Genomic DNA, 21,163 nt, shown 5'->3' with positions numbered 1-21,163 from the left:
CACTGAATTGAATTAAATTTGGTTCTGCATCCCAGATCTTGCTAGTATGATTAAGTAAGTAAAATTACAAATTTATATGTGTATTTGTGAGAGAAACGTATGACATGAACAGATAAGTGAGTATTTTTTCCATTGTGTAGGATAAAGTTCCCTTTATGTGATATAAAAGGTTAAATGGATCCTTCACGTGATTGCTATATTTCTTCTTACAACACAACTTCTTCTTGACAGCTACAAAAAAGACAAGTAGTCACAAGTTATTTGTTTCTGTTTCATGCTGAGCTCTAAATTATTTAGATGATAATTTGCAGGCAAAGCATGGAGAACTTTCTTGTTCCCCTCATTTGAAAATAACATAATATAAATTAATAGAGCTTCAGCACATTTTACAGTTACTGTTCAAGTTTAACCTTTGAGGGTCTATGACTTGTAACAAAATAAACATTGCAGGAGTCACATAGAAAACCTCTTGGGTACACGAGTAATTCCCTTTTTATGAAAGCAGTGCTACTATTTAATATATGTTATTATATAATACTTTGTTCTGTATATGCAGGAATGAAATAAGAACCAAAATCCAGCAATGTGTTGCTGCATGAAGTAGAAATGTATGAAGCATTTCATTTTCAGGAATGCAGTGGTTCTATCAAGATAATCAGTTCAAGTTACTATCCCATGTGGCAGAAGAATTCTGTAAGAAAAAAGTAACAACTCACTGAAAGATATGAAAGAAAGAAATCAGTATTCTCCCTTAAAGCCAGTTCTTAAACACAGAAGCATTCAGCCAGAACTTTATTTTAGTTTGAACTCTTGTCTAGAGTCACAAGTGGTTCAGTTTTGCTGTTGTTGTGTGTCCCCCCCCCATTACTTAAGATTCACAATTAAGCAGCCGTGTGTGTGTGGGGGTGTCTTTTTAATCAGTCACACTTTGAACCTAAACTTTAGTCATATGTAGTGTATTTTTATATCACTTCAATAAATATCAAGCTTACAAAACAGCTTGCAACTCTGTCAAGTCACTGATTTTTTCTATATATTCAACTTTCATTATCGATTCTGGATATCCTCTGAGATACTTGTGAGATATCCATGAGATCTAATGACATTGAACATCTTTTGGGATTGTGCTTTTAGTTTCTAAATGGAAGCAATGCATTCATTAATATCCCCTAGAAAACATTACTTCGAGTATCTCCAGAAAGAAGTTGCCTTTTGAATGAGATAGATAGGCAAAAATTGGAGGCAGATGAGGGGAAGTCATGTAACCTTGTTTTTCTCTTCAGTGGCAAGAGCACTAGTTTTCCTACCTGGTGTCCATTCCTGATGAAGAAAATACATTATTAAATCCTTATCACCAAGAAATAATATGAGGGGGAGGCACAGTATACAGCTGAGATGAGCTAATAATGGCTGCTAGCTACTCTGTTCCCTTAGAGCTCCTGCAGTCCCGTCACTTTAGCATGAGTATCAAGGAAATTATGTTGACTTTTGAGCCCTGATTCAGACTTTTCTTAAGTCATCTTTAGGAGAGCTGACATTCTAATTGCTCCACGAATTGTTTCAGCTCAGAGTTTGTTAAGCACTGACACATTTTACTGAAGAAAATAAAGGTATGTAATTTGACACAGTGACAGATTAATACTTTAAGATCAGATTGGCAGAACAATTAGACAGCTTAAATGTTTCCTACATCTTAATGTCTATGCTACTTCAGGAAGCCATAGTAAGACCTACTTTTCTGAAGGATATGTTGCCATTTTGGTGATAGAAGTAAATCAGGCTATCAAAGGATTTAACAGGATTACAAGGAATCTTGTAGCAATTACATTTGAATCTAGAAAATTAAAATCTAGGGAATTTAAGTTCAGCATGATGTATTTAGTACAGTACTCAGCACTGGTATCACATAAGCTGGTACTTCTTAGTCCTCATTATATATATGCAATTGCTCTTGTGAACGAAAATGAAATAATAAAGTCTGAACTACAAGATAAATGCAATTTAAACAAGAGAAAACTATATGTTTCTAATGTGCTTCCTTTTATATTATAATTTCAGTGTTTTAAATTAGTATTTGTCTAGAATTAAGTCTGTTGACTTTGATTTCACTTACACATAATATTGTATGCAACCTATATGGTGCTCCACTGACAACCAACTGCTTGATATGATTTGGGCCTGGAAGAGTACAACTAGATTTAGTGTAAAAAAAAAAGCCATAGGTCTGTTTTACATATAAATAGTCTTTAAGTCAATTGTGAAATATTGATTCTTTGAAGATCACAGATGCAATACCACAGAGCTGGTACAATCATTAATTTAGGTAGGAAACTTTTTTATGGAATTATTCTGTAATTAGAGGAACAGTTAAAGAATATTGCACCTTAACCTGCTGGAGGCAATTGTGATATAGAAATAACTGTGTAATCTAAGCCAGGAATTTTATTGCTTGGGTAGTATTTTTTTGGTTACATGTCTGAATAATGTTAAATAGCTATATAGTCTGGTATAGTCTGTTTAGTTAAATAAACTAAATACATCAAAATCTTATATATATTCTTATATATTCTTTATCTTATTTGACTCTGTTCCTCCCTAAAACAGAGGCAGGTATTATGCAAGGGTAAACAAAACTAAAATTTGTGTAAACACTGTTGAAATTTACTACTTTACAGAGTCTCTCTTACACCAGTTTCAGGTTTAGTGGACTTCAGAGGCATGATATTTGTTTTGCACCACTACAGGTAGAGGCAGTATTCAATCTTTAACTTTTTGATGAAATTGTAAAATGGAATGGATGTGTTGGGACTCAGGTAAGAAGATTTTATAAATGTTAAGTTATCATGTTGGAACTTGAGAGTGTTTTTTGTTTTGGTTTGGTTTTTTTAAAACATTACTGGCTTTTTGTTTCTGTATTCCTTTGATAAACACCTGTCTTAAATGGTCCAACCATTTTGGGTTTTTTTTTTTGTAATTCTATTAACATAAAATTTTAAGGAGGATGTCATTCTAAAATAGACTTTTAGCTGAACCTAAGTCCAACTTCTGAGGTTGATTTATTACTGAATCAGTCAAGAATCTGAACCCAGAAACAGTTAAGGATTGGATCAAGGCCAAAGTACAGAAATGTTAGTAATAATATTAACAGAATTGCAGAGCTGAAGGGAACCTTTAGAGGTCATTTAGTGCATCCTTGCTTTCCCAAAGTAGAATTAACCACGTGTATGCTACCCTCAGAAGAGGTTTTTCTAGACATTTGTAAAACCCTCCCAGTGGTGGAGACTCTATAACCTTCCATCACTACTTTTATCCTCAAAGTTTTTTTCTAATTTCTAATCTGATTTGTCATTGTTGCAATCAAGCCATTACTTTTGGTGCTTTCCACTATGGGAATGCAAAACAAATTGGTCCCACTCTTGCTTTACTATAGCCTTTTAGCTACAGAAAAAGAGCTGTTTTCTCCATCAGCTGCCTTTTCTTCTGGCTAACTCGTTTTCATTCATCTAGCAGGAGCTTTCTTCAAATGTTAAAGAATCAGTTACCTGTTTCTATTTTCTTATAGTATTGCTTTATTTGTTTGTTTTATTTTTACTAGTTTTAGTGGTAGAAGACTATATAGCATCTCATGTTTGCTTTGAAAATTCCACTCTGGTCTCTCTTGAAACCAGCCAAGTACTTGGACTTTTGACATACTACAGGAGTGAGTCTTGCTGTTCTTAGGAATTGTTTAAGGGAAACTTTTATTTTACCATTTTTCAAGTGAAGTATTGAAAATTCTTACTTGCATTCTATGTTCCTTTTTCCTTGCATAACAAAATAATAAAAAGGTTCAGAATTCATTATTTTATATCCTTCTGTCATACCTCCTCTCACAGAATTAATCATTCAATCAATATACATGTAAGCCTTTCTGTACTCTGAAGTATTTTCTTAAGCACTGAAAAGAATTTTGGAATTGGGCATGATATACATGAAAAGATTCTAGTCCAAAAGCAATTAATATATTCATTACTTCAGTTCACTTGGCATATCTCAAACAGGGGATTTGTATTTGACTTTATTCAGTAGGACTGTTTTAGAGATGGCATGCACTATCTCTGCAGTACACGATAATGCCACATTCAGAATGACAGCAGTCCAAGCCTTGGGGCACTAAATGCTTCTTGAGATATGTTCAATTGCTGTTTAACTGTATTTAGCCTAAGGTGCAGAGAAAGAAATTGCTGATGCCTTCAAACATGTTTTAGTATTTTAATAGTCTTGGCGTGTCAGAATATGCCACAGCACTAACTGGGGTGCAGTTCCTGAATTACTGCAATTAGGAGGTAGGAATTTCAAAGACAGTACTGCTGTAGCTATGTATCAGTAAAGTTTAGCTTCCCCCCCCCCCCCGGCTTAAACAGTGATTTTCTACAATATGTACCCTCTCAGCTGTTTCTGCATTATTGTTCTCTGATCATGTAGTCAATACTTGTTATAAGAGCTCTATTGTGTCTCCAGTCACACAGCTCATAAAGCAGACAACCATTTAATATAAAAGCTATGTAAATGGACTCTTGTTTAATTACATAGTCTTGCTGTTTTTTCACTTGAATTTTGAGTGGTCCTCTGAATGTAGTATATTTGTGTACAGAGTGTAGGAAAAGGTGGGATGAAAAGTGGCTCATCCAAACCACAGTCTCTATCATTGTATGACAATTCCTATTCCTTTTTCTTTTCTCACAGTAGTCTGGAGCTACTGCACAGGCATTCTTTACAGGTCCTCAATAACTGGAACCATGCAGGGATGTTATGGGCCCATCAATGGGGAAAGGCAGCAAAATCTGCATGTAGTCATCAATTTGTCATAGATACTATTTAGAACTCATCTGCCAATGACTCCTTAGATGCTGTGGACCAAGCTGCATGGTTTACAGAAGTACTGTTGCACTGCTGTAATACTGTATGGCTGCTGTGGTCATTTACTCCTCCAAGAGCAGGTCTACAGCTAGGAATGTTTTCTGGGCAGAGTTCTTTCTGGGAATTTTCAAGTTCCTGTATCTAGATAGGGTGTCAGTATTGCTTTGGAGGGTTTTTCATCTCCAGGGACAAGTGGAACAGAGCTTTTGACTACTTAAGTACAGCTGAAGTCTGTTACCACAGGCTTTGTGTGTCATTTACAAAAGATGAGAAAATGAAAAGATCCTTGCATATTTCTCCAAATACTACGTTTGTATAAAATACATTGTACAAGAACGGTTGTTAAAAGATGTGTGGAGCGGAGCCAGAGTGAGGGTGCATCCTTGATTATATTTCTGCAGTGTGTGTACACAAAAAAGCACATAACTTGTAACAGGTACTTGTTGACTACTGTGTTCATAATACTTTCCCTGTACTTGATGAAATATTTTGACCTTTGGTAGGGAATGGGAGAAGAGAAAATATTGAAAAATTTCTTGGGTGGAATATTTTGGTTATTAATTTTTTTGGCTTTAAATTAGATATAGAACATCATATTTCCCCTCTCCCCACTGCCATGGTAGATGCCTTCATTTTTTGATAACAAGCAATCCTTCTAGCCCTAAAGCAACAGTCAGCTACAATCAGCAGAAACACAAGCATACATATAAATAACTCCATTCATTTGCATGCTTTTCTAGAAAGTTTTATGGAAAACATAAGTTATCACAGTCTCAGAAATTAGCCATAAATGGTTAAAGATTTGTTGGATTAAACATGATAAAAGTTAAACTTTTTTTGGAAATTATCAGCTAACTTTGGAAATCAGTGGTGAAAGCTTGTATCAAATGCACTGAGAAAGTAGATTGCGAGACCCTGTAAATTAGTGTTCTTCCATTTTTTTGTTAAGATGAAGTCTGAGCAGTTGCAAGTGAAATCTGCTTTATAAATATTCACATCTGAAGTCTCCATTTACATGTATACCTAAAATCTTGTCTGAATATCTGCATTTTAGGGAGTGGGTTTACAATGGCTTTGTAAATAGTCAAGCAATACCTAGTTCTGATGTAGAGGCACTTTAAGAGGATATGGTTGAAAATAACTTAGATGACACCTTCCATTGTAACTACGAAGATAATTTTATGCAAATAAAAGCTTAAATTTGAGTAGCCTGTGTATAAACAGTTAAAACCTAACCCCAAATCTACAAATTTCTGTATGACAAGAAATATCATCCCTCCAGGTTCACTTCCTCACTAATTAGCATTGTGATAAAATTTGTTTGTTAATAACTGGTATTTTAACCACCTGAGTCAGTTTCCAGATACGTAACTGTGGTAGAAATCTGTTGTACTCTTCCTTGATGATTTGCCAATTGTGCTGACAAATTCTTTGCTGTGTCATATTCCATTAAGTGTGTCAGCTAGCAGAGTGGTCACTACTAACGTGTTTAACTTTTAAACTGAGAAGTACTTAAAGCATGTCACTTAGAGATAGATATGTCTGGATGTAAATTATGCTAGAGGACGAGAGTAACATTTTTTTTTTTCTTCCCTTCAAATTCAGATGTTGTTCATAACTCCATGGGCTAGATAATGTAAAAAGAGGAGCATAAAGTCACTACTCTGCAAAAGAGGGTCAATCTGTTCAGGGAATTAGCAAAAATATAGTTAATTACTTTGTAGCTAAAGTGGTGTGGCAGTTTATTGAAAATGAAGGTTAAGTCTGTTATCTACTGCAGTGTATAGAAAGTACCCAAGTTTTCCTTAACTGACTAGTTTAGGTACCAGTAATAGTTTAGTCCTGACAGCACTAGGTGTTTTACCCATCTTCTGATATAACACACACACACACACACACACACACACAAAATATTCCCTCCTTCCCTGCATGTCTTCCCCCCACCAAATGCTGAAGTTATGTCCATCTTTTAAACAGAAAAGCAGTTAAAATGCAAAGGGTTTCAAAACAGGTTAGATTAAATGTGTGCTTAAATGCTGTACTGATATCAAACTCAGAACAGATGCAAGAAAGCAATGGAGTAGAAGGCTACATTAACTGTACGTGCCAAATATTAATTGAAGGGTGTTTTAGAGGAAAGTATATCGCACTGGATCTGACAGCCTGAGGGAGATGAGGCTGCTGCTGCTGCTCCATGTCCCCAAGTCCAACCAACAGCAGAGATGAAGATGTATTCCCAGTAGGCACACACACAGAGCACACACATACACCAAATATATACACAGTTGGCTGCAAAGATCACAGACACTCAGAGCACTCAAAAGAACACAGACAGCACCAGTGGCCCCATTCTGTTCCCTTTTCTGGCTGGACAGGATGGAAGTCTATTAGTGAGAGTGGACACGCCTATATATATATATATGCATATGCACACGCACACATGACAGAAAGCCCATACTCAGGAAAGCGTTAGAAAGGAATTTAATAAAAAGATAGGACAGACAGTGCTGATCAGGCATGGGGCACAACCAGACAAACTTATTAGCCAGCAAATTATTTACATGTGGCTGGCCCTTTTATCCCCGTATCTCTCTATTTTCCCACTCTTCTTCCTCCACAAATCACCTAAACCCCTCCCTTGTCCTCCCTTTGGTTCCTCCCCTAAACACTGCATAATAAGTCCTATGCTATCCCAAACTGCTTTTTGCCCATATCCTATAATATGTCCTACATACCTAGGCAGCAATCCCCCTGTTAGACAGAAAGGTGATCTGGAGAGCAACTACCAGTGACTCATGGTGATGGGTTTCACACCTGGACAATGGGGCTTATGGCTCTGTTAGAATAGCCCTGGGAAGGGCCCAGAGAAGGTGGTTGTTCCTCCCCAGTCCTTGATTTGGCTTCCTATCTGCCACTATACACCCCTGTGCTCCTCTGGGCCTCGGCAGATGGACCTTTGACGGGCTGACAGCCTCTATGATGAGCCTAGGAGTAGCCTGTCAGGGTATTATTTGGGCTACTGTTATTCTGCCAGTGTCTCTCTGAGCTTTTGTGGGTGCGAAGATGAAGTTTATCATATAACCCAACAGGGTAAGTCAGCTGTGTGCATGTCTCAAACTCGTCTTGTTTATTCCCCGTGCTACGTGCGTTTGCATAGAGGTATTTAAGTTGGGGCCCCGATGAAGCTGACTTACTGGCTGGAGTGGCTGGAGTTCCTTTGTGCTGCTCTTCAAATGCTCTCCCGCTGACCTGTGATCCCTCTCCAGCATCTATTGCTGGCACTGGCATCCAACTGGTAGGAGTGGGATGGATTGAGGTTCCCCTCCCCCAGCAACTTTTGTTGCTCCATAAAACAGCAGTATAAGGCTGAATTGTACAGCAAGTCCTCATGCTTTACAATGAGAAATTCTAATATTTGTCCAGAATTGAATAGGGGATGCACTACAATGCAAAATGGTAAATTTTCAAGTGCGTGATTCAAGGACCACTAGTGAGGGAAGGATTTTTATCAACCCAAGTAATGCTGTCTCATGATTTGTTTGTGCTAAAAAGAAACCATCAGATATAATAAAACATTAACTGTTTCAATCTGGAAAAAAAAGACCCAAACAACAACAACAACAAAATCCTTTTCAATAAACACATACTCCTATGTTTTAAATAAAGGTCGGACATATTGCCTTGATAAGCATTTGCTAATATTCTGACAGAGTAATAATTGAAATACTAGTAGCAAGCATAATACGAATGGTCATTGTTTGGAAATAAGGTGCTGTTTGAAGAGTTTATTGAGCTTTAGGTGGGAAGGGGATTTGCCCTGTTGTAAAAATATGAAGAGGATTTTTCTGTTTAAAAATCAAAGCACATCAGGTGCAGCTCAGCAGTTAATTATGCTTCTTACCTTTAGGGAGTGCCAGAATAATACTAGATTTAGCTGATAAACACAGAATTTTCCTGTTGCAGTCCCCATCTTCTGTCTACATCTCCAGAACACAGTCATCTGAAAATTGATAGACTGATAACTGTCCATAGTCTTTGCATTATTAATTAAAAAAATATGGAAATTGTGGCTGAGTCTAAGTGTAAAAGCCTTAAAAAGTACAACTGGGGGGGGGGGGGGGGGGGGGGAAAGAAATCACTCAGTTCTCTCTTCCCAGCCTTACACACCTCAGCTACGGAGTTACTCTGTTAGCTAAACATCAGTGCTGTTTTCCTCATTAAAATCACTGATGTATTGACACATTAAATATTATACAGTACTCACAATATATACAGCAGATTCTATACAAATATTGACAATTGTTAATAATAAATAATATGCATATTCTTTAAAATACTGCAGCAAATTACTAATTAAATGAATGTTTAAATGCATGAAAAAATCAGGACAGGATGAATATAAATCTGACTTTCAAGAGCTTTCGCAATTCTATCAGGATTAAATCCGCAGATGCTGAAATAAAATGTGCTTGCTCTGCAAGCACCTGTTGTAAATATTTTAAATTAAAACAGTTTATTCTGGAAGAGGAAAAGGATTTTTAGTTTTTTGTTGGGTTTTTTTTTGTTTGTTTGTTTTGTTTTTTAACCTCAGCAGTGGTCTTTTTTATGAATTCATAAAAATTTCACAGTTGGAATTGTCATTGTTTGAGAAGGTCATCTGGCAGCCAAAATCAGAGAAAAAATATGCAAAATAGAAGTAACAAAATGAAGGCTGAATAGGCCTTTGAAAGATATTTTGTAATGCATAGGTTATTACTGGTAAAATTACTGTTCACATGAATTCGGGTGTTGCAGTGGGAAGGTAGAAAGTTGCCACAGCCCATATGAAGTACCTGACTGTGTTTCTACATTGAAGCTTTTTGCTCCTTTTTACAATAATCGATTTTTTATAAAAGAAACCTAAAGGTTTCATCAAATAAGTGATATCATATAAAAGTCATATTAAATAAACAAAAAAAACTTTACGTATTGATTTTTGTTCTTCGTCAACTTTAATTGTTTGACTATCATGTTGCTACTTTGTAGGCAGCTCCAGTTATTTTTTGTAGACCATAAAGTACAGTATAACTGAACAAAAGCCAGGTTTCAGAATCTTATCCAGTGCTTAAAACAGTTGAGGTAGTTTTTTAATTCAGTTGTAATGCAAGTATCAAAATAGGAATATTAAAAACTACCTGTGTTTTTATCAGGTAGGAGACAATCCTGTAGTCCCCTGAACTTTGCTAGTTTTCAGTGAAAGCTCTTACAAGTACAGTAGCTAGAAAGCTTAGACACAGTCATCTGGAAGAGAGCATCTTCTAACGCAACAAGTCACACATAAAACATTAGTGCATCTATTCAGGCAGCACTCAGATTCTCCCTGTCCCTCCACACACACACAACACACAGAGAACAGCTTTATCCTTTCATGTTAGATTTAAGTTTATAACCAATAGCAGGGTGGTTGTATGCTCCAACTAATCATTGATCGTACAATTCATGTAACATATTGTGTACTAACAACGAATGCCCAATCCTGAGAAATACAAGCAGAGGTTTACTTTATGTGCAAATTGAGTCCCATTTTCAGTAACAGAGCTGCTCACTTGCAGGGCGTCAAGCATGTTCATAAGTGTTTGCAGGGCGCAGGGCCTCAGGTTCCTTTCACATAAATTCACAGCATTCTTTAAAAAAAATTGAAAGAAAGGTATTTTTAATAATTTCAAGAAAATTGGCAATACGGAATTAAGTGCTTGGTTGACTCTCTAAGACATCAAAATTCATTCAGTACCTAGAGCCAAATGCTTTTGGATTGATTTACAAGCACAGGAAGTGGCTTAATAGTCTTATTTTTCAATTCTTGAGGTTGAGGACAACTGTACAGACACGCTTGTTGCCTATGGGCACATGCAATGTAAAAAAGCTATTACTGCGGAACTTACTGCAACATTCTTGCCAAGACTTTTAAAAATACCTTTTGTGAATTTAAGATTCTCAGTTTCACTGTAAGTTATTACAATATTATTCATTTGTAAAGACAACTCTATTTTACTTTCAGATTCAAGGCCTCTACCAGATGTAGCCCTCACAGGGAAGTGTACCCGCGAGTGTGATGAATATGGCCACTCGGACTCCTGCTGGATGCCAGTTCGCACTTCTCCTGAAAGAAAGCAGAAGAGCCAGCCAAAACTCTCCACTTTCATGCCTGTCGATGAACGGGGCAGTCAGGAAAAGCTGGCCAATGGAGAAGCCTCCCTCATGGGTGATCGCAACAGAAACCTCCTTAACAAAAAGTTGACCTCATCCTATGAGACCTTCAGCACGGCTAGTTTCAGCAAAAATGAAGAAGGCAATCCAGAGGATATCCCCCTTACGCAGACAGGGGAATACAAGCCATCTCCTGTCAATACTCTAACTAGAAGAGAAGTTTACCTGTAGGCTAAAAAGCAGCAACAAAGTTCTTTCATATTCTAAGAAAGAAAAAGGGGCAAAAGTCTTAAAATCAAAAGAATTTTAACAAAAAATAATACAAAATAAACAAAAAAGAGGGGGCCACCAAAGAGACAAAAGATCTGCCTGCCACTTCTGCCTCCATAGCAGGCATTTAATTATACTGTCTGCCTGACTATACTGTACAATGTAGAAAACGTTGTTACTTGCATGTCTAATTCCCCCTCACTGATTTTTATTTTCCTAAATCTATGGTTGCAAATTCCTCCCATAGTAACGAGCTTGATTAAGAAGGACACAACACACTGTTGTTTCCCCTCTGCAGAAGCATGAGTTAAGCCACTCATTTTGTTTGATTGTCATCTGGCTTGTTGAGGATAACAGGTCAGGGAAAATGTATTCAAAACATATCATCTGAATATTGCTGATCCCCACCAGGGACAATCCTTCAGAAACCATACAGATATAGAGATAAATATAAAGGAATAATCATTAATAGGCACTTTGTGAAGACCACAGCTTTAATATTCTCACCTCTCATCTGAGGCTGGAAGCAACAGAAATACGTTCAGCCTGAGACTGCAGTCAAAAACGTGGCATACTTTCCTAAGATTCATGAACTCTGGTTCTGTTTTATCCATAGAACAAACATGTTCTTGCTGTGTCTCTTTCTCTCCTTCTCTCTCATTCTCTGTAATGATTACTTCAACGTAAACACAATTAGTAACACATATATCGTAGGATAGTAATGATAAACTGTTGAAATCATTATTTTGGGCAAGACTAACATCCAGATGGGAAGATCGTAATAACAAAGAGGCCAAAGATCACACAATGGATCAGGGGAACTGCTAAGTATTGGGGCTTGGCGTAGAAAACTAATATTTTCACAAATACACACATGTACTCATAACACACCTTCAGTTACATTTTGCACAGCAGCACAGTTCACAAGCCCAGATGACATAATTTTTTTTTCCCCAGCGAGGTTCACTTAAACGCCCAAAGGAACTGATGTGGGTTTTTTGTAATGACATGGTATGTTGCAGCAGATGCTGCATATGATATGCTGCATATGCCATGCTGCATATGCCAGTTCCAGGGAATTTTTAAAATCAAAATTAAAAACTAGTAGTAGTAATAAAAGGCTACATTAATGAGAATGCTTGGTGGGATGGAAAGTGGACAATGGGATGATGCAGTGACAAGAGAATATTGCAAGTCAAATACAAACCCTTCGTTTCAGAGTGCAAGGAATGACTGCTAAGTCTTTTGTCATCAGTGTTGCAGATTACCAATTGCTTCAATTATGTCAAAGATATAATGAAGGTTTTCTTGAAACACAAGTGCATTAAAACCAAGAGAAGTGCAATACTAAATGATGTCAAGACTCAGAACATTTAGGCTAGGTAGAAAATGGTCTGATAAACAGTGGTATGATACTCACTTAGGAGGTCAAGATGAGTCAAAAGGAGTCCAAGCTACCATGATATGCAAGAGCTCTGGGCTGTAACGATTCTCACGGTGAGTGCTTCTTGAAAGGAAGAGGAAATGAAACAGGTTTTTGTGCAATAAAAGCAACAAAACGTGCAGAACTTCAACCAGTTGCTTTGTAGCTGATGTTGTAGTAATAACGACAGACTGAGCTCAGACATTCAGACAAAAGCGACAATCGAACTACACAGCAAGGACAGCTCAAGGAGGGGGAAAGCATTCAAATCCCTGGCTATTTAACCTGGCGTTAAGGCATGGCTAGATGGCTTTCTAGTATACTGTAGTCACAATGTAGCTTTGGGTAGTTTCTTGCTTTGAAGAATTGCATAGAAATAACCTTAAACAGCCTAAAGTAGAGGTTGGTAAATCAATACAACTCATCACATTTCTTTTTTGAATTCACTTTTCCATATAGTGGGATGTGCCATTATTGGCCATTTTGTTCTCCTCTCTCGAGTTTACTGTCTTCAAGTAACATTAGTTTGTGTATAGCAGTTGTGATGAATGGGCACATTTTAGAAAGAAAATATTCAAATCAAAGATTAATAATGATTGAACATTTTTATGTTTAATTATTTAAATAATATGGAGAGATGCAAACTGCTACTTTGTTATGAGACTGCATACAGCAGTTACTGCTTTGTATAATCTGTAAGTACCTGTTTAAAAATGCTTCTAAAAATGCTTATGTAATGTATACACATTTTTCTTGCACGTTTCAACAGGATACACAATTGCATAACACAAATGTTCAACAGAATTTCCTTTAATAAGATTTTATTTAATATTACACAGAAAAAAATAAATTAGGTAGCTTGGTTCCATATATTCTTAGACCCTTTTTCTACAAGGCTAATAATACAGGTCATAGAAGACCTTCAGATTAAATGGATCAGCAGTCACTCACCAATTTTTGCACCACATGACAGTCATTAAATACTTTACTTGTGTGCATCTCCTTAGATCTAAAATGGGTGTGAAAGAATTTTTTTTAAATTCTATCTACTGTAAGTATTCACAGTAATTCTAGTGGAACTAGCCACTATTAATATGCTGATTACTCTACTGACCTGGCATGACACACAAATATATTTTGTGTTTGTATTTTTCCTCTTTATTTGAAATAGGTTAAATATGGTGCCACTCCATAAATAGAGTGCTTTTGTATAAAATAAACAAATAAAACTATAAAAAATAATTAGGGTGAATGCAAAATATGCAACTGTGCCTTTTATACCTATTATTATGGTAAAGTGGTAGTTGGGTTTGGACACTGAGGGATAAGGGGCTATTCCCAACTTTTTTGAACCTGTATATTTACCTGTGTTTATTTTCTGAGAAATTATAAATAATATATTTAAAAACAAGCCTTTTGCCAAACTCAGTTAATGGACCAGTCTTAAGCATTATTAACACAAGGCTGTGGTTTAGTAGGTCTTGAGGATTTTTTTTATTACTATTTGTGTGGGGTTTGGGGTTGTTTTAATTTGTTTTTAATTCTGCTGCCTGGAAAACTATGATCAGTCTATATTATAGTTATTTAGCAAAATGTCACCAGTTCACATTGCTAGGAAAATTGACAATTAATTTCCTTTAATTGCTTTTAGCCGTCATCACATTTCAGTTGTACAGTATAGAAATCATCCTTTTATTTCCTTCCATGGGGAACTCAAATGAGCTTTGCATGTATTTTACATTAGGGCACCTTTATAGATTGATGCGTTATATATTAACTTATATGTATTAGAAAATTCAATATCTTTGGTCTAAAATCTAATGCTCCTTCTGGATCTCAGATCCACTACGTTTATTCAATATGGTTTCTGACTGGCCTGCTGCCTGAGTTTCAGGAAAAAAAGTTAAACGTTATTTTTATGCAGGGGAAGAACTTAAATGGGATTGAAATGATTGGCTGAAAGGCTACCCTAGGAAGTTGTCAAGCAGGAAAACAAAGAATATGGATAAAGACCTTGCCATAAATCCAGCCATCACCAAACACTTGTAAGGAACTTGAACAATGAAATATTTTTCTTTTTGTTTCATTGGTGATAAATATACAGTGTTTCCTTAAGGAATGAAGCAGATGAAATAGCAATAGAAATGAAAGTCCATTAGTTAAGTTGTATTACAGACTGAAGAGCATAAACACGAGGAAGAAGACAACATTCACCAGCTACCTGGGGTATGCTTTCAGACAACTTTTTCCTAAATTTTAAAGCACTTGCATTCAGTGTGGTACGATCTGTTTGTAATATTAATCATTGACTATTGTTCTGCAACTTGGATGTTGATAGTGAAGCAGAGAACAATTTATCATTGTTTATTATGAGTCACTATGCACGCAACTATGCTAAACATGGCAAAATGTATTAAACGCTAGTCCACCTCTATTTATGAAATATTTACATAATTTAATTTGCTTTTGTACAGTTTTATGTAAATAAATTGCTTGTCATTTTTGTCTCTGCAAATTAAAATATAACATGTTCAACTGGTTGCCCATTTGCCAGTGTACTTTCTCTGACAGGCTATTCTACTTTTACTGGATTAAAATCACATGCTAGTTTGCATATTTAACCTATATTTTGCATGGCAAAGATGAAACTGCCTTTGTAACTGGCCACATCTTCAGCTGCTGATGTAGCTGAAGCTTTACATGTCTACAGAGTAAAATTCAGCAGAGGTTATTGTCACTCAGGACAGCATACAGCTATTTTTGTGGTAGAAATAAAGTACTTGTAATGATAGCAATTGTTTCCGATTACTGTTCAAAAGGGCTTCTTATTAAGGTGTGTTTAAGACTTTCATATTAAGGGGAATAATAAGTCTTAAGTAAAAGCTCAGGTATTTCCATTATGGAATGGCAATTTTCTAATTATCAGCAAGGTTGTTATTTTTTCCAAGAAATTTAGAAAGATTAACAAATCCTAAAAAGTCAGTGAAGCATCTATGCTGAAAAGAACACCACAATTAATGTAACATTTCAGAGCAAAATTTGAAAAAAAGAAAAACAACAAACCCCTCCATTTCTTTCTAGCTGTGAATCAAATTATCCATCTCAGCATAACTGCAGATCAAGAGCAAACCCTCCTCAAGAAGGAACATCTAAGAAGCAGAAAGAGTTTATTCCTTAGCTCTCTGGATCACACAGTGCTTTTTTTGTTTGTTTTAAAAAAGGAGGTTCCAAAACAGCCATTAAGGTGGGATTTGCATCAGATGTAATATGTGAAAAATATGTTTGTGGGGAGAGGGATCGAAAGTTAAAACTCACCCTCCTCCCTGATGTTTTCTATAAAATACAGTATTGCTACAAAGACTTTGCAAATCATTGTGTACAGTTTCCCGCTGAACACCACAGAAAGTGCTGTTTCTATCTTTTTGACCTTAGTTACAGATTAGGCTTTGATTTTTGTGAATATGGGCTGGCCAGAACTTTTTTTCTTTTTTTTTTAAATAAACTTTACATTGCAAATTTCTTTCTCTGACTGTGCTTTCAGTTAACATTGCCTCGTCTTCTCTAATGAATGTGTCAAGGAAGATTCTGCCTTCCATAAGCAGAGGTCTGAATCTGCATGCCTATGGAGAGAATTCAACCCACCAACTGACCCCAGATCTCCCACATCACACTTGAATGAGCTACCCCTCAACCTCTTTCAGCAGTAGCAGTATTTTAATGAGTAACTTCAATCAAGCTTTCATGTTTATTTTATACTAGATGTAGTATGCAAGGCATGACCTTATGTTTGCTTATTTTGTCTTTTATCTGCATTCTTCTTGTTTACCAGCTGCATCCAGGAAGGTGATTACAGGAAGATAAAATAAATTTCCTGAACCACACAGAGTGGTAAGAGAGGATAATATAAACTGGTGAAAGCTAACAATTTATGCTCCCCTTTAACCCTGGCTTCATTTCTCCCTCCTGCGCTGCATCAAAATGTAATCTTATGCAGAGACTGAAATTAATAAATGTGACCTAGGCAGAAATAATTTCATGTCTTTATTGAGCCTCCTGAGGGGAGTGTATAGAAGATGCTTAATAGTTCATAAATGTGCAAATCATCTAGCTTATGCAAAAGAAGAAAGCAACACCGAAGTTAGACAAGAATACTTAGTATATTGCTTAGTAAAATGATAGGATTCCAGTCAGTGGGTTCATACAGCTATTTCTTCTAAAGCAAGTATGGCTGATTTAAAGACTTAAATATACTTACCAAGAAACCAGGGGGGAAAAAATGTAAAATACCTGTTCTGTAGTGGTGTGGAATAGCCTCTGGGAGAAGAGGGAACAAAGAACAGCAAATAAGTTTAATGTAATTGGCACAGAAAATGTTAGAAATAAATCCCTTTAGGACTTTCAAACTGATTTAAGGATCCTAAAATAGGGAGATATTACTGCATAATTTGTAGCTATCTACAGTATGGTACTGTAATTTCTAAGAAAGGATTCTTGCTAATTATAAGGCATGTGATTCTATTTAAGGTGGTGTTTTTAAAGATTTAATTAATGGTTAAAAATATTTGTATCTTAGTATTCCTTCTTTGTAAGCTTACTAAAGCAAATTTCAGCAGGCTTCTACAGCATTCACTGTAGGAGAAGGCAAGTTTGGAAAGACCAAGATAGCCAAGATAGAGTTTTCATATTTCTATTCTATTTTCAGCAATGCAACCAACTTCTTCATGTTTACACTATAATAATGAATAAAGAAAAAAAAATTAAAAAAAAAAAGAAAGAAAAAAGAAATAAAATCTAGACCTTCCAGCTATCACTGCTTTCCAGAATATTGCAGAGGTAACAAAGTAGCATAAAAGCAGGTTTAGTATACAATGTTTACTCCTCCTTTGGTAAATTTTACAGCAAACTCAGTGGCATGGAGAAAGCAACTTAAGCAAGAATGAATCACTAAGTTTTTCCCAATCCTGTGGAGAGTCAGAGAAGGAAGAATAGACTGGAGCAAGAGGAAAAAATTGCTGTCTCTATTACTTACCTCTCATGGATTTCGAGCACCTACAGAAAATCCCATGAATGGAATCTCTAATACTGGAGTCTATCTTTTCCCCACACAAGTGTACACCTCCACTTCTTCCAAAAGAACTTGCAGGTTTTATAACTTGTACTGAGTCTAGTTGGGATAAGCCATCTTCCTGATGCTTTTTCTTCTTTTATAGTAACTGTATTACATGATTGCAGAAAATGAAGCTGATTCTAACTGAGGTGAGATTATAGTGGTAGTAGTCTAAGTTAGTTGAATATGTATTTGATAATATATCACTTAATGTGGCAGGGTATGGTGATCAAAGTTAGAAAACAGGGTAACTACCAAACTTGCTTCAGTTTCTCTCTAGCCTTCTGTCTCACATAAGTTGCTAGAACAAAAGTCAGAGCATTTTTTTTAATCTTAGTTCGTCTCCTTTTGCTGACAGTTCCTGGAATCAGCTTGGCACCTACTTAGCTTTTGCCACCTTGTTCTGAACTAGAAGAGAGCCCCGGAACTATAGGTGATTTCATATTCTTTTTCAGTCTGACCTCTGAGCATCTGACAGGCATCATGTTGCCACCCTTATCTTTAGGAGCATGAAATCATGGTAGACTCCCTCACACATAACTCTAAGTATGAGTTTGAATATTAAAAGGGTCCTTATAGGTGGTAGAACAAGAAGTATGACTTGAATTTAGAATAATCTAGTGCTATGCTGATAAAAAAATTTTAAAAATCCTGAATTCCAGAAAGGATTGAAAAGCTGCTGGGTGTGATAAAGAACAAACCACATGCTGGGTACAACCCTATAATAACAAGCAGTGCATTTCTTCTTGCTCTAATCTGTGCCTTATGTAGAGATGAAAGGAAAATGTACAAATGCCCCAGGTCCCTCTGAAGTACAGTTGACAGTGTTTCATATATACAAGAAAGAAGGAATCATCTTTTGCCCAGCCCTGGTAAGTTAAGCTTGTTTCCAATCAGTTTGGATGCCCCTGTTGAATATTCTGATTGTGTTTATGTGTCATCAGTACAATGATAACGGCTAATTAATGATACAGCTAGTGTGATGTGCTCATTTAGGAGGGCATAGAATTGATCGAGGGAAATGATGTAAAAGTGCCGCCTGGAGAACAAGGCATTCAAACTATAACTCCCATGAGGTGCTATAATGTATCGGCTAGATACATTATTACATATTAATATAAGAGCTAAACACCACTTTTCAGTTCCAAAGAAAACTCAGCTAGTCAAAATAAGCATTCAGAAAGAAACAAAGGTGAGAGTTTGGTTAGTCATGGACTGAGAAAGTCACATCTGAAAGTTACAGAATAATTTTTCTATATTGAGTGACTGCAGTTGAAATACAATTTAGCAACACTCAGAAATAATACATCTTGTCTTTTCTTACACAGTGATGGGATCTGAAGCTTCCAGAAGTTTACTATTCAGTGGCACTCAGAAAAAAACCACAGAATGAAGGCTTAGAATTAAGGGAGGATATTGAAACAGAATACATTCTGCTGCTTAAATCAAGATGCAGGTGCATCATGAATATTTTGCACAGTTGTGACCTCCACCCCTCTATATTAAAAAGCATATAAATACTGGAAGAGATGCTGAGTAGGGTGATCAAAGTTATAGAATAAATAAGATAGGACTTCAGCCTAGAGAAGAGAACTGAGAGGTTTGACAGTGGCCCATATAATGTCATGAATAGCATGAAGAGAAGTGGTGAAAACTATCAGTTTCTCTTAATAAATGGGCTATAAAGCATCATATAAAATTATCATGCAATAGGTTCAAGATATATGGAAGATGGTGTGTTTTCTCACAGTGCATCAAACTGCTCAAGTTATTGTCAGAGGAGTTCGATTTGTGGGATGCGCCCCATGAATCTGGCTCACATAAAGAATAAAAAACCTAGAAGATTTCTAGATTGATACTTTTTATGAATGACATAAGTTAGGAATAACGTAAGTAAAAGATATGTCTGTTTGTTTCTCCTGCTCTCTTACTGAAACAGACACACTAACAACTGCTGGAAGCAGAATACTGAGTTGAAAGTCTCTTTCTCTCTCTAAAAAACCCCAAACCGCACCAAACACATACACACACAAAACCAGAAAAACCCACAAAAAACCCCAGCCCTCAACACTACTAATTTTTAATCAGCACAGTAAAAAGCTTTGCTTCAGGAAGTTCTTATTGATACTTAATGCTTTTGATATTGTTTCTCCAAGAGAGTGATGAAAAATAATCTATGCCTAACCACAATTACTCCTCAGAAATCTTCAGCTGCAAGTCTTCTGCTGAGTAAACATTCAGCAGGAAAAATTAGAAAAGGAAAAAAAAAAAGTTAGGCTTTCTTTTCGCCAAATTGCAATAAACTTACCAACTAAACTCCAAAACTCTGTGCCTCAGGAAACACATAGCTGGACTCATAGAATTATGTAGGTTATAAGCACTAGAACAGACTGTTACTGGGTTTATTCAGACATGTGAACAGCCCATTACATCGTTTTTAAAGGTAGTCATGTATTTAACTCCAGTTGAAATCAGTGACAGGCATTTATCTTGTTGTGCACTCCTGATTGTGGAGATTCATAAAGACAAAAATGTGTGGCAAAACAAACAAAAAGCATTTGCAAACAAGTTTCCAAGGGTTTGTGGTATTTCAAACTATATACTTTTTGAACACAAGTACAAAACAGAAAATAGTGGAAAATACTTGAAGAATACAGTAATATGTGAGGTCTCACCAGATGATGTTTGAGGTCCTGGAGTATCTGGAGATGTCTGTTTTATTGAATCTTCTAGCTACAACTTTTAACATCAGTGATGTAATTAGAACTTCTGCTATATCCTCTGATAACAATGAAAAGACAAAATTTTTTTCCCCAAAGAAATTAAAACCCAGTGTTTCTTCACCTTCATATTCCATTGCAGAAAGCAATTGGGTATTAATAGGACTTCATTTTGGAGTCATTAGGATCATTGCAAGTTAATCTGTAATATACTAAAAATTTCATTTCATACTATTTCTCTTTAAAATTAAATTTAAAAACTAGATTGATATTAATGAAGCTAATGTGCATAGCGAATATTTCACTGAATACAAGTCAGTATTATTTTAGTTTAAAGAACTTAGAGTCATGCAGCAGTTTTTAAAAATCATGCTGTAACATGACAGGAAAATGCCAGATTAAAATGTGAAGACACATTAGTTTCATTTACACTAATATTATTTTAAGAATTATTCAGAATACCAGAGGAGTTCTTCATCTATGTAAAAATCATCCTTTGGCAGCAATGGTACTGCAACCTCTTCAAACTCCACATCTGGCTTACAGAACGAAGTACTC

At 36.1% G+C, this 21,163-nt stretch overlaps 1 protein-coding gene across 7 annotated transcripts in view; it reads left to right on the top strand.

The window, feature by feature from the left end:
• Window positions 1-16,294, top strand: part of PCDH7 (protocadherin 7) — a 301,457-nt gene extending 285,163 nt beyond the window's left edge. For 6 of the 7 annotated variants that reach the window (XM_052780292.1, XM_052780290.1, XM_052780289.1 and 3 more), the window contains one exon: window positions 10,937-16,294. In XM_052780292.1, the coding sequence (XP_052636252.1) occupies window positions 10,937-11,316 (380 nt within the window). In that variant the 3' untranslated portion in view covers window positions 11,317-16,294. The remainder of the gene's footprint in view (window positions 1-10,936) is intronic. The other variant, XM_052780293.1, reaches the window with a different exon arrangement.
• Window positions 16,295-21,163: the final 4,869 nt, after the last annotated feature.

This window comes from Harpia harpyja, chromosome 2 (genome assembly GCF_026419915.1).
Source record: "Harpia harpyja isolate bHarHar1 chromosome 2, bHarHar1 primary haplotype, whole genome shotgun sequence".
Classification (NCBI taxonomy): domain Eukaryota; kingdom Metazoa; phylum Chordata; class Aves; order Accipitriformes; family Accipitridae; genus Harpia; species Harpia harpyja.
Note: the sequence above shows the minus strand (reverse complement) of the source record. Positions and strands in the feature narration are given on the sequence as shown.